This window comes from Sminthopsis crassicaudata, chromosome 5, assembly GCF_048593235.1.
Source record: "Sminthopsis crassicaudata isolate SCR6 chromosome 5, ASM4859323v1, whole genome shotgun sequence".
Lineage (NCBI taxonomy): Eukaryota > Metazoa > Chordata > Mammalia > Dasyuromorphia > Dasyuridae > Sminthopsis > Sminthopsis crassicaudata.
Window position 1 is genome coordinate 20,623,785 of NC_133621.1, and position 12,469 is coordinate 20,636,253.

A 12,469-nucleotide genomic window follows, 5' to 3' on the forward strand; every position below is an offset into this window, starting at 1 on the left:
GTCTGTTCTGGCTTTCCTTTGGTGCTGAAAGAATATGCAGATGTGATTGTTAAACCATTACTAATGTGTTATATTAGCCAAAGGGACCAGAGAGGAGCTGCCATTGCTTTGGCTTTCAGAATGAGAAGGAAGGGAGATAATTCAGACTGTTGGCCAGTAGGTTTGATGGCAATTCGTGGTGGGAACAGAAGAGAGTAGCAAGCATTATTAAAGGAAGACTTAGCAAAGGATGAGGGACCATCATCGAGTCATTAAGAACATGAGGATCCAGATCAGATTCTTGTCCCTTTCTGATAAGACCTGAAGGATCCTGGCACAAAGCTAGTCTAGAAAAGACTTAGATTAGTCTAGTCAAGAGTTAGATTCACACCTGGTTTCTGGCACAATGACTGTAGGACTATAGGCAAGTCACTTAACTTTATAATAATCTAGGTAACTCACTAACACAATAAATTGCAAAAAAGATCCTGACTTGTGTTGATAGAAGATTTTTTTTCTCTCTTAGGACTATGTTTTTACCTTTCTTTGTATACCCAGAAGTCACCTGGTGGCTAGCAGTGCTTAAGCTTATAGACTCACAATAATTGATTCTACCAATGACATCATAAGTCTACTCCCCTCTCTGTCAATAATGCACTGGACTATGTCCAAACTATGTCCAAAGGGCTGTCTATAAAGTCCAGGGCTAGTTCCCTGAAGACCTCAGGAATCAGCCCGAGTCAGGATAAGCAAAAGTCCTTGGACTTTAGGGGGAGAAGTAAAGGAGATGGATGAAAACCGCCATAAGCTCATCACCAACCTCCCTTCTCCTCATCCTGCAAAGTGAGTCTAGCTTGTCAAACTCCACCCTCCAGGGGTTCTCAAACTATGGTCCATGGGCCAGATGTGGCTGGCTGAGGACGTTTATGCCGCCCGCCAGGTTATGGCAAATGGGCTGAGGGGTGGAGATAGAGTGTGAGCTTTTGTTTTTACTATAGTCCGGCCCTCCAACACTCTGAGGGACAGTGAACTGGCCCCCTATTGAAAAAGTTTGAGGACTACTTCCAGTCTAATCCCTCCTGCGATTATCTGTACACACCAAAAGATCGAGCCAGAAGGGAATAGTGAGAAGGGCCATTTTTCCAAACAAATGCTAATAGTCATTGTCCAATAGGTAATTAGCCTTAAGTGCTCAGTTGTCTGATTCAAGTATACCTATTCAGAGTTTCAGCCCTTTACATCTATCAAACTGTGCATACCCTTTGATCCAGCAGTGTCTCTATTGGGTCTCTATCCAAAGAGATCAAAAACTGGAAAAGGACCTTTATGTGCAAAAATATTTGTGGCAGCCCTTTTTATAATGGCAAAGAACTGGAAACTGAGTGGATATGCATCAGCTGGGGAATGGCTGAATAATTATGGTATATGACTGTTATGGAATATTATTGTTCTGTAAGAAATGTTCAGGAAGATGATTCCAGAAATGCCTGGAGAGACTTACATGAACTGAGAGACACTGAGGGAGCTAAGTGAAGTGACCAAGAGAAAATTGTACATACACCTTAACAGGTAGATAATACAATGATCAATTCCGATAGACATGGATCTTTTCAACAATGAGATGATTCAGGCCAGTTCCAATGGCCTTGTGATGAAGAGAGCCATTTGCCTCCAGAGAGAGGACTGTGGGGACTGAGTATGGATCAGAACATAGTATTTTTATCTTTGTTGTTGTTTGCTTTCATTTTGTTTTCTTTCACATTTTCCCCCTTTTTGATCTGATTTTTCTTGCGCAGCATAAATGTGGAAATCTGTGTGGAAGAATTGCACATGTTTAACATTTATTGAATGACTTGCCATGGAGGGGTGGAGGGAAGGGAGGGAAAAATTGGAGCACAAGGTTTTGCAAGGGTGAAAGTTGAAGTGATCCATGCATATGTTTTGAAAATAAAAAACTTTAATAAAAAAGAGAGAAAGAAATTCCATGAACACAACAAATCTGGAAGTCAACAAGATGCCCAACAAAATCTCTCTCTACTGGGATTGATAGGGACGGCAGGATTTTCGAGTCAGGTGCATTTGGAACTGATTGATCCTACAGCATGCTAATGAATAGTTCAGTGTTGGCCTGGAGGGAACTTTCTAGTGAAGTGCCCCAGGGCTCTGTCCTTGGCCTGATTCTATTTAGTCTATGAACAATGACCTACATTAAGGGATAGATGCATGCTCCCCAAACACTAGTGAAAGAAAATGGTGTGGAATAGTCATTGAATAAGGGGATGGGAATCCTTCAAAGACTTCAAATGGACTGAAGCTAGCAAGAAGAAATTAAAAAAGGAAAATGCAAAATTCCATATCTAGGTTTTTTATTTTTATTTTTATTTATTTATTTATTTTGGTTTTGGTTTTAAATGAAGAACAAGAGAGAGAGATTACTAGAAAACAGTTCCCAAGAGGAAGAAAAAGTTGTATAAGTTTTAATGCATTGCAAGCTCAGCATAAGTGAACAGTATGAGAGGTCAAAATGACCAGTGTGGATTTAGGCCAACTGTACTTTGAGTAAGAAAATAGTTTGCTGCATTCTGGGTCCATCGGGACATAGCTGGAGTGTTCTTTTCAGTTCTGAGTGAAGTATTTAAAGAAAGAAATTGGCAAGCTAAAGTAGATATGAAGGAAGATGACCCGGTTGGTCAAGGGACCAGAAACCAGTTCTTTAGAGGAAGGGATCTATTAAAACACCTGGGAATGTTTAGACTGAAAAAAAAAAGAAAAAAGAAAAAGGCTTGGAAAATAGGGAGCAGCAGAGCAAATAGCCAGGTCATTCTGCATCTGAGATTCTGGAATTCAACCAGAAAAGGGATTAGCCTTGTCCTGATTAGGTTCCAAACAGATCTGGAGGAAAAAAATTACAAGAAGGCCAATTTGTAAAAAGCACCAACATCCTACAACAGCCATCCAAATGTAGACAGGGCTGCCCTGAGGAGTACTGAATTATCTGTCACTAGATGGTTTCACATCTTTTTTTTTCCCCTGAGGCAATTGAGGTTAAGTGACTTGCCCAGGGTCACACAGCTAGGAAGTATTAAGTGTCTGAGGTCAAATTTGAACTCAGATTCTCCTGACTTCAGGGTTGGTGCTCTATCCACTGTGCCACCTAGCTTCCCCTCACTAGATATTTTCTTTTCTTTCTTTCTTTTTGGTTGTTTTGTTTTGTTTTGAATAGTTTTATTTACCAGATATATGCATGGATAATTTTACAGCATTGACAATTGCCAAATCTTTTGTTCTAATTTTTCCCCTCCTCCCCCACCATGGCAGGTTGACTAATCCATGTTCAATATGTTAAAGTATAAATTAAATACAATATAGGTATACATGTCCAAACAGTTGTTTTGCTGTACAAAAAGAATCAGACTTTGAAATAGTATACAATTAGCCTACCTCACTAGATATTTTCAAGGAAATATGGTGACTACTCGATGGAGAGGTTATAGACAGGACTCGTGCTTTGCTAAGGTGTGTATCAACTCCTGTTAAGGTTCCTTCCAAGGAAGCCAAAGAGCTGGGGTGTTGCTTTGGTATTTTCTCTAGTCCTATTTTATATTCCTCTTTTTCCCCCATCAAATTAACTTCAGAAGCTGCATCTCCTGGATTCTGTACCCATACACTTGCTGATAGTATATGTTTAGTATTTGCCTCATTCATTCACTTATAGGATCAAATATCTAGAACCCACAGGAATCTTAGTTTGTTGAATCCAGCCCCCTTGTTTTGAAGAAACAAAAGCTAGCACAGGTCAAGTCAGTTAGCCAAAGTGCTGCAACTCTGGATTTTCCATTGATTCTAGTGTCCTCTCACTTCATCCCTCCTAGTCTGTGCAGACTATATTCACATCCTTATGAGATAAGTATTCAAAAAGATTTCTGGCTTTTCTTTTCTAAGCATCTGAGGCAGAATTTGGACCCAGGTATTCCTGACTTCAAGTCCACTGCTCTATCTACTCTCCACCCTGTGTTATCTCCTTTCATAAATGGTAGTTGAATTTAATTGAATTTCCATGTAGAATGGGATTTTGGCCCTCTAGAATTTGGCTTGGGATTCTTCACAAACAAGAAATGCATTAAAACAGCTAAGGAAAGCGTGTTGTAAAAAATGGAGAGATACATTTATACTTTCTGTCTTGAATCTTTGATAGGCAGTGAGCACTGTATATAGATTTGCCCTCTAGGTTAATGGAAACTCTGTATATTTTCTTCTTTCTCAGCCCGAGTTTGCTAACGTTTGCTTTTGGTACATTCCGCCAAGTTTAAGGAAGATGGAAGAAGGACCTGAGTTCTGGGCAAAGCTGAACCTGGTGAGTGAACCGAGTTTTATTTATTGGTAGAACTGATAATTCAGTGGCCACCGTGTGCTGGGCACTATAAACAAACCTCCTTAAGATTTGATCTTTGATTTTTTTGTGGGTGTATGTCCTGAGTATAGGAGACAATTATGGGGATCGGTAGTGAGGTAGGAAGAGGCTGTAATTTTAAGAAGGCTGAGGAATAACCAGCCATGCAGAATGGAGGAGATGGCATGGGCTAGGGGAACTTTTGAGGCTGTTCAGGAGCTCTCCCACAGTCTTGCTTTCAGCTTCAATTTTTCTTTCTTCCCTAATATTCTAACTGGCAAAATGGTGGGAACCCCAGTGTACATGCTTCTGCAACAGGTGATGAAGGGGTTGGTGGTAAATTGAGATGAAATCATGAACACCCATGTTCCAAAGAGTCTAAATTACAGTCCAAAGAGCCTGGTGTTATAGAGCAGAATGTTATTACAATGTGCCATTTAATCTTTTTTTTTTTTTTTTTTTTTTTTTTTCCTTTTCTGAGGCTGGGGTTAAGTGACTTATCCAGGGTCACACAGCTAGGAAGTGATAAGTGTCTGAGCTTAGATTTGAACTCAGGTCCTCCTGAATTCAGGGCTGGTGGTCTATCCACTGCACCACCTAGCTGCCCCCGTGCCATTTAATCTTGAGACTTTCCAAGTCAGTCTCCTTGCTGTGGGCTCTTCTTTCTCTCTCCCCCTACTCCTGAGGATTCCTGGTGATAAAGTGGGAGAGTGTCTGACTGCTTTCTCTCCCTGTTGTCCCCTATTCATCAGTCCTCTATCCCTACCCACTGAAACTTTTAAATCAATGGGGAGTCAAAAATTGTTCCTTATCAAGAAAATATTGGACACTTTATCTGCCCGTTCTTTCAGGAGAAGGGAAAAAGGTCTCCAGTGATAGTATTGAAGGCAGTTAGGAGGAAAAGAGGAGGATCTTCCTTCTCATTGGAGGATCTTCAAATAAGAGCTAGATGTGCAACTCTTTGAGAAGATCATGGAGGGGTTTCCATCCAGGTTCAGGTTGGACTACATTTATGCTGCTTGTTCTCATCTCTGGGATTCTCTGATTATAATAATATCTAGGCTCTAAGATTTACAAAGCTCTTTACACATATATGATCTCATTTGGCCCCTCCAAGAATAATGTGAAGTAGGAGCTATTGTTATTCCCATTTTACAGAGGAAGAAACTAAGGCAGAAAGAGGTTAAGTCACATGGGGGTGAGAGTCTTGGCCAAATCGTGAACTTGGGTCTCCCTGACATCAAGTCCAGCATTCTGTGCACCATGGTGCCACCTAGTGGCCTATTGTGATCGTCACGTCAGCCTTCCCTTGTCACAACATATTGGCTAAATCCACTGATGGCCCCATTTGTTCTGCTACGTTTTTTACTCCAAAAATGTTCCTCAGATTCGAAAGTTTATCATTTTCATTATTTATGCATGACTAATTAAACTTCTTTCTCTTTAATATAATGGACATGGACATTATACAAATACTCTACTTACTATCAAAACCGGCGGCAGATGGTGGAGTCAAGAAACGATGAATGGCATTCACTGCATCCGTGTCTAGACAGAGCGTTCATTACCTATTTCAGGCACTTAGCACTGTCCTTGGGACTTGTCTTGCATTACTGTCGGATAATGTAGGCAGAGAAGTGCTTAAGAATACATTTCTGATGGTAAGCAACCCATAAAAAGAAATCCGAATGGGAGGAAGGGAAAATTTAATCGTGATCTTTCTGCTCACATTTTTCACTTTGATGGAAAGCTGCTGACATTTCTTGAGGAATGGGGTGTGTGTGGAAATACTTGGAGCTAAGAGAAAAATCAGTGTTGTTTTTTTTTTCCAACTAAGAAATATTCCTTTGTAAAGAGTCATTAGAATGTAGTCAAAAGAAGTAGAGAAGAGAGTGACATAAGTGCTTTTTTTTTTTTTTTTTAATAAGCAATCCTACAAAGAAGTAATTCTGGATATTTTTATTTTTTCCATCAGACCTGGGATTTCATTGGTATAAGGAAATCCCAAAGGACTAAACTCCCTCTGCCAGTGCTGGTTGCCACATTGTATGCAGTTTATAATCATAAAAAAGATGTCTAGGGTAGTAATGTACACTCAAATAGAAAAATATGCTAAACTGTACTTAAAGAACTGTGGGGGCAGCATATTAACTTAAAACCACATATTAACATTATCTACGTTGTTGTTGTATTTGTTATTTATTTTGTTAAATAGTTTAATAGTTAAATGGCTAACCTAGGACATGATTAGTTGCCCAGGGTCAAACAGCCAGTCTATGTCAAGAACAAAAGTTGGGTCCAAGGCCAGTTTTCTATTCCCTACCTCACACAGTCTCTTATAGAGGACTGACTCATAATAAGAATATAGAATAGGACACTCAATTGAAAACAAAGGCTGCTTAGCACTCCATGAGATTGTCTTCTTCTCCAACAGAACTTTTTTTTTTATGATTTTTTTTCTTTTTTTATTTAATTTTTATTTTATTTTATAATTATAACTTTTTTTGACAGTACATATGCATGGGTAATTTTTTACAACATTATCCCTTGCACTTACTTCTATTCAGATTTTTTCCCTTCCTCCCCCAACCTCCTCCCCCAGATGGCAGGCAGTCTTATAGATTCCAACAGAACTTTTTAAAAAGCAGTTTAAGAACCATCGATCCAATAACCATTGACTAAACACCTACTGTGATTGATATTTTGTGAATTCAATTTACTGTGAGATATACCTTGTATCCTAAGTATTTGACCAGCTGAGACCCCTACACCAGATAATGGCACACAGAGTAAAATGTTAGACTCTAGAGTCAGAAAGACTTGAGTTCAAATCCAGAGTAACTGTCTTATTCTGGATAACTCACATAACCAGTGTCTGCCTCCATTTCCCCATCTGTAAAATGGGGAGAAAAATAGCAACTAACAGGGTTATTAGGAGGCATTACAAATTGCAAAAATGTTTTGTAAGACTTAAAAAGTGCTATGTAATTGTTCAGTAACCGACTAAAGTTATTCATTCTGTCAGTTGGGAAATATTTGTCTTCTTTTTAAAAGCTTGGTTTCCTGTTTCTTTTTCCAATAGCATTCATTCATTAAACAGCCATTTACTAAACATTTTTTTCAATAAGGAGCTCTACTGAGAGCTCTGTATGAGAGATCCAGAGATGAAGAGATGCAATATTTGGGCTCAAGTTGCTGACAGGCCAGTGAGAAGATGTGACATGTATTGGAATAAATACAAGACATCCCAAGTTAGACTGTAGTTTTAAGGGATTATAGTTATATTAAGATGACTTTAATATAACTATATATTTTACATATGTTTTATAACTTTTACATATAGCTATATTAAAGCTTTACTAGCTGAAAACTACTCAGAATTTTGGGACAATGTAAACTACAAGATAGGATTTGATTGGTAACAGAAGTGAGATATAATTCCCCACAGAAGTTCAAAGGGGGAAAAGCCTAGGCAGTGGTCCTCAAACTTTTTAAATAGAGAGCCAGTTCACTGTCCCTCAGACTGTTGGAGGGCCTGACTATAGTAAAAGCAAAAACTCACACTCTGTCTCCACCCCTCAGCCCATTTGCCATAACCCAGCGGGCCACATAAAGTCCTCAGCAGGCCTCATCTGGCCCGTGGACCGTAGTTTGAGAACCCCTGGCCTAGAGTGTCATTTCAGTGACATTCAATTTAATAAGCATTTATTAAGCAATTAATTGTGAATCAGACACTATATTAGGCCCAGAGGATACAAACACATAAATACCCTTAAGGAGATGAAGAGAGAGAGCATTCCATCTATAAAAGTAGGGAGGGAAGAGGTGGAATGTAGTAGGCTTTGGGAATATCGCTATGGCAGTTGTATAGAATAAGGACTACAAAAAGGAGCTAGAAAATAGGAGACCATGTAGGAAGCTGTTGCCTTAGTCCAGATGAGGGCCTAAGCCAGGGTGGCTGCTGTGTGAATTCCCTCTTTTAAGAAGACTCCATGAGACATGGTAACTGATGGGATAGCAAGGAGATGCAAGATGGTTAAGAAAGAGGAAACTACATAGCTTGAAATTTGTGGGCCTATGGGAAAGTTAGGTTTTCAAATCTGGGTTTGTAAAAGAAGACAATGAGTTATATTTTGGGCGTGTTAAATTTGAGATACATTGAAGACATCTAACATATTGTTGCTTTGTCTTTCCTTTCTGTTTTTGTCTTATTTTACTAGAATGTAAGCTTGTTGATAGTGAGCACCATTTTGTTTTCCTATATTTTGTTTCTCCATTTCTTAGCATGATACCTTAGTACATAGTAAATGTTTAATAATTACCCTATCTAGATTTGGGATTTATATGTATATGGATGATAATTGATCTCATAGGAGGTGATGGATGACGCCAACCAGTAGAGAACTAATTCATGGATGCTCATTGATAGGGCACAGCAAATGAATGCTGGTCCACCTAATGTGAGTGAAAAGAAGCACTTCTTTAGGCAAAAAAAGAATTATGAATAGATAGTGCCATAAAAGCCCAGGGAGAAGAGAATATCTAGGCAGTGAAGTTAGAAGGTGCAAATGCTTCCAAAAGATCAGAAAGGAGGAAGACTGAACAAGGCTGCTGGATTTGGCATTTAAGAGACCACCGGTTAACACTGAAAGAGATTGGCAAGCTAGTGACAAGCTAAAATGCTAATTGAAGCTGGGTTTAGAAGACTGGGAGGAAAGAAGAAAGTAGAAGAATGAGGGGAAATAAATTTTTTTAAGAGTTTGGCTATCAAAGGAAGAAGAAATAAAAGATCATAGCTTGAGGTGGGGTGAAGCGAAGGATGTTTTTAAATGATTAAAAATAGAGACATAGATATATTTGTAGGCTGCAGGGAAGGAGCCAGTAGATAAAGGAAGAATGGAGATTTGAGAGTGAAAGAGGATGATTGAAGGGAGGACACAGGAAGTGCTAGACTCAAGGGCACAAGTTGTAGGGTTGAACTTGGGAAAGAGAAGAACCACTGCTTTGTCAAAGACTAGAGTGAAGGAAAAGAGAATATAAGACAATATGCTAAAGGTTTTGAGGTAAATAATTGAGAAGAAGAGAGAATTTGTGCTGTATAATTTATATATTTTCAGTATGCTTTTTGATGACATCTTCTCCTGAGAGAAGTTGGGTGTCACAAAGGATGGAGCTCAAAAAGACCTGTGTTCAAATCTGATCTCAGACACTTACTATCTGTGTGACTCTGAACAAGTCACTTTATCCTGTTTGCCTCAGTTTCCTCATCTGTAAAATGAACTGGAAAAGGAAATGGCAAATTGCTCCAATATCTTTTCCAAGAAAACCCTATGGCATGGCTATGGTCAACCAGGTTGTGGAAAGTAGGATATAACTGAAATGACTGAACAACTATAAATCTAAGAGGGAAGAGAGAGAAGCTAGAAGAGAGAAGGGAAGGTCTAGAATATCTACTGTAAGGAGTATGGAGTGCAGCCAACATATGGATTGATACTTGCATAAAGGCAAAGATGGCATGATTGCAAAGGTTGTACAAGTCAAAAGTCTGAGAGGGAGAGATAACACATGGATCCCAGAGGCAGAATTCAAAGAGATTTTGAGAGGCTAGAGAATTTGGGTTGAATTTAATAACATGAAATAGGATGGGGATGTATGGATACAGATCCAAATTTCCAAGAAAATAATTGAGGAGGCTTGGCTAGTCCCCATCTTGTCTGAAAAAATTCTGAGTTTTTTAAAAGAAATTAAAGCATCTTATGAGTCAACAGTGCAACCACAAAAGCTAAAAGAAATTAATTATAAAATTAATAATTAAAAAATTATAATTTAATAATAAAATTGTCTGCCTCAGTTTCCTCTTCTATAAAATGAGCTGGAAAGTGAAATGACAAAATACTGCAATATCTCTTCCAAGAAAACCCCAAATGGGATCATGGAGAATTGGCTATGAATGAAATGACTGAACAACAGCAAAGAACAATGTAACAAGAATAGTTAAAGGGCTTTGAAATAGTAGCAGTAGTGGTGGTGGTAGTGGTGGTAGTAATAGTAGTAGTAGTAGCAGTAGTAGTAGTAGTAGTAATAGTAATAGTCATCATTGTCATAATAGTAGTAGTTAATTTTGACATGTTTTAAGTTCTACAAAATGCTGTATATGTTATTTCATTGGATCTTCAAAAAAGACCTGGGAGATAGTTGTTATTATTATACCCATTTTACAAATGAGAAAACTGAGGCAGGGGTTAAGAGACTTGCCCAGAATCACACAGCTAGTGAATGTCTGAGTCTAAATTTGAATTCAGATCTTCCTGACCCCAAATTTAGTACTTTTAGCTGCTATACCATGGTAAGACTGGAGAGAAGATGATTTAATGGGAGTATACCAATTGCCTCCATGCATTTGAAAGATTGACACAAAGAAAGGGAAAAAATTATTTAGTTTCATAAAATGGAACTAGGGCCAAAAGTTTAGACACTGTCAGGAAAAATATCTTAAAGATTAGTATTAGCCAAAAGTACAATGGGTTGCTTGGGATGGTGATAGGTGAGCCCTTGTCAGAGGACAGATGTCCATTTCTAGTGGAAGCTATCAGGAGAACGTCGATCAGGTGCAGGGGGGATTCAGGGGTTTCTGAAGTTCTTGGCAACACTGAGTATCTGTCCTGTGATGATTGTGATACTTTGCGACAATCAATAGGAAACAGAGACAACCCCACCCCAAACTTGGGTCTTAGCTGAGTTAAGACTGTACAAGTTTTTAGCAGAAAGTCTACTCATTATTAAATCTACCAAAATCTGATATCTGGTTGATTTTTTTCAAACACATAAGTGTTTCTTTTAGCTCATACATTCTTTAATTTTTCCTTAACACTTTGTCAGTGTATGTGTACGTGCGTGTGTGTGTGCTTTGGTGTGTTTCTACACATGTGTGCACACATGTGGGATGGAGATATATTGCTGCAGTTTATGTCAACGGCATTCTTTCCTAGGCTGTGAGAGCCTATGTATGTGATTTATAGCTTGAAGCCTGCTAAAATACCCTTGAAATTTATTTGGGGGTTTATCTTGGATTGAGGAGCTCAAAGAAATAAATAAACAGAAAGAACACTTTGGTTCTCTGATGTAGACTTGTGTCTTGCAGAACTGTCAGCTCTTGTAACCCACAGTATAATGAATGCTCTTGGTGACCGTGGGCAAGACAAGAGAGGGGGAATTTATCTCTGACTGTGCAGAGGGAGATGGCACCAGGTGGCTCTTGAGAATACTCAGAAAATATGTTGGGTTAGGGTATTCAACACTGATCAGCCATGTGACAATCACATGTATTGTTTTCTTCCTTCCCTACCAGCTCTGTGCTCCAACCATTCATTATACCCTTGCTTTTAAAAACAAACTTATAAAACCTAATTCTTCCAATCCAGCTTAAATCAATTTAGCTTTTTATTATGTACTTGCTATGTGCCAGGTAGTGTGCTAGAATTTAGGGAGGAGAAGGAGGAGGAAAAGGAGGAAGAGGAGGAGAATTGCAGTTAAGTGCTTTACAAATATCTCATTTGATCCTCACAGCCACCCTTAATTTAAGTGCCATTATTATTCTCCATCTAATGGTTGAAATGATGGAAGCTGAGAATTTAAGTGAATTGTCCTGGGTCATGCAACCAGCTAGTAAGTACCTGAGGCAGTTTATAAACTTGGAGCTCCCAGACTCCAAGCTTCTCTCTCTATCTGCTACTTAACTGCCTCACTAAAAACAATACCTGCCCTTGAGGAGGCTGTGATGGTGGTCCAGTCATATTCAATTATGTTTAATTTTTCATGACCCTATTTGGGATTTTCTTGACAGAGATACTGGAGTAGTTGGCAATTTTCTTTTTCAGTTCATTTTACAAATGAAAAAAACTGAGGTAAATAGGATTAAGTGACTTGCCCAGGGTCATACAAGCACATTAGTGAGAATGCTGTAGTTCTAGAATTCTAAATGCTTGTGTTATTAGCAATTAAGATCCCTTGGGAGATATGTGTAGTTCCTTCCACTTATTAAAGATATTGCAGTCAATAGAAGACATTGGATTCAAGTCCCCACTTTGCCACTTAGGACTA

The 12,469-nt window shown here is 38.7% G+C and overlaps 1 protein-coding gene across 4 annotated transcripts in view; it reads left to right on the plus strand.

Annotated features, from left to right (window-relative positions):
• The window catches only part of GADL1 (glutamate decarboxylase like 1), a 205,990-nt gene that overhangs the window by 119,646 nt on the left and 73,875 nt on the right, over positions 1 to 12,469 (plus strand). For all 4 annotated transcript variants that reach the window (XM_074267624.1, XM_074267623.1, XM_074267625.1 and 1 more), the window contains one exon: positions 4,244 to 4,333. In XM_074267624.1, the coding sequence (XP_074123725.1) occupies positions 4,244 to 4,333 (90 nt within the window). The remainder of the gene's footprint in view (positions 1 to 4,243; positions 4,334 to 12,469) is intronic.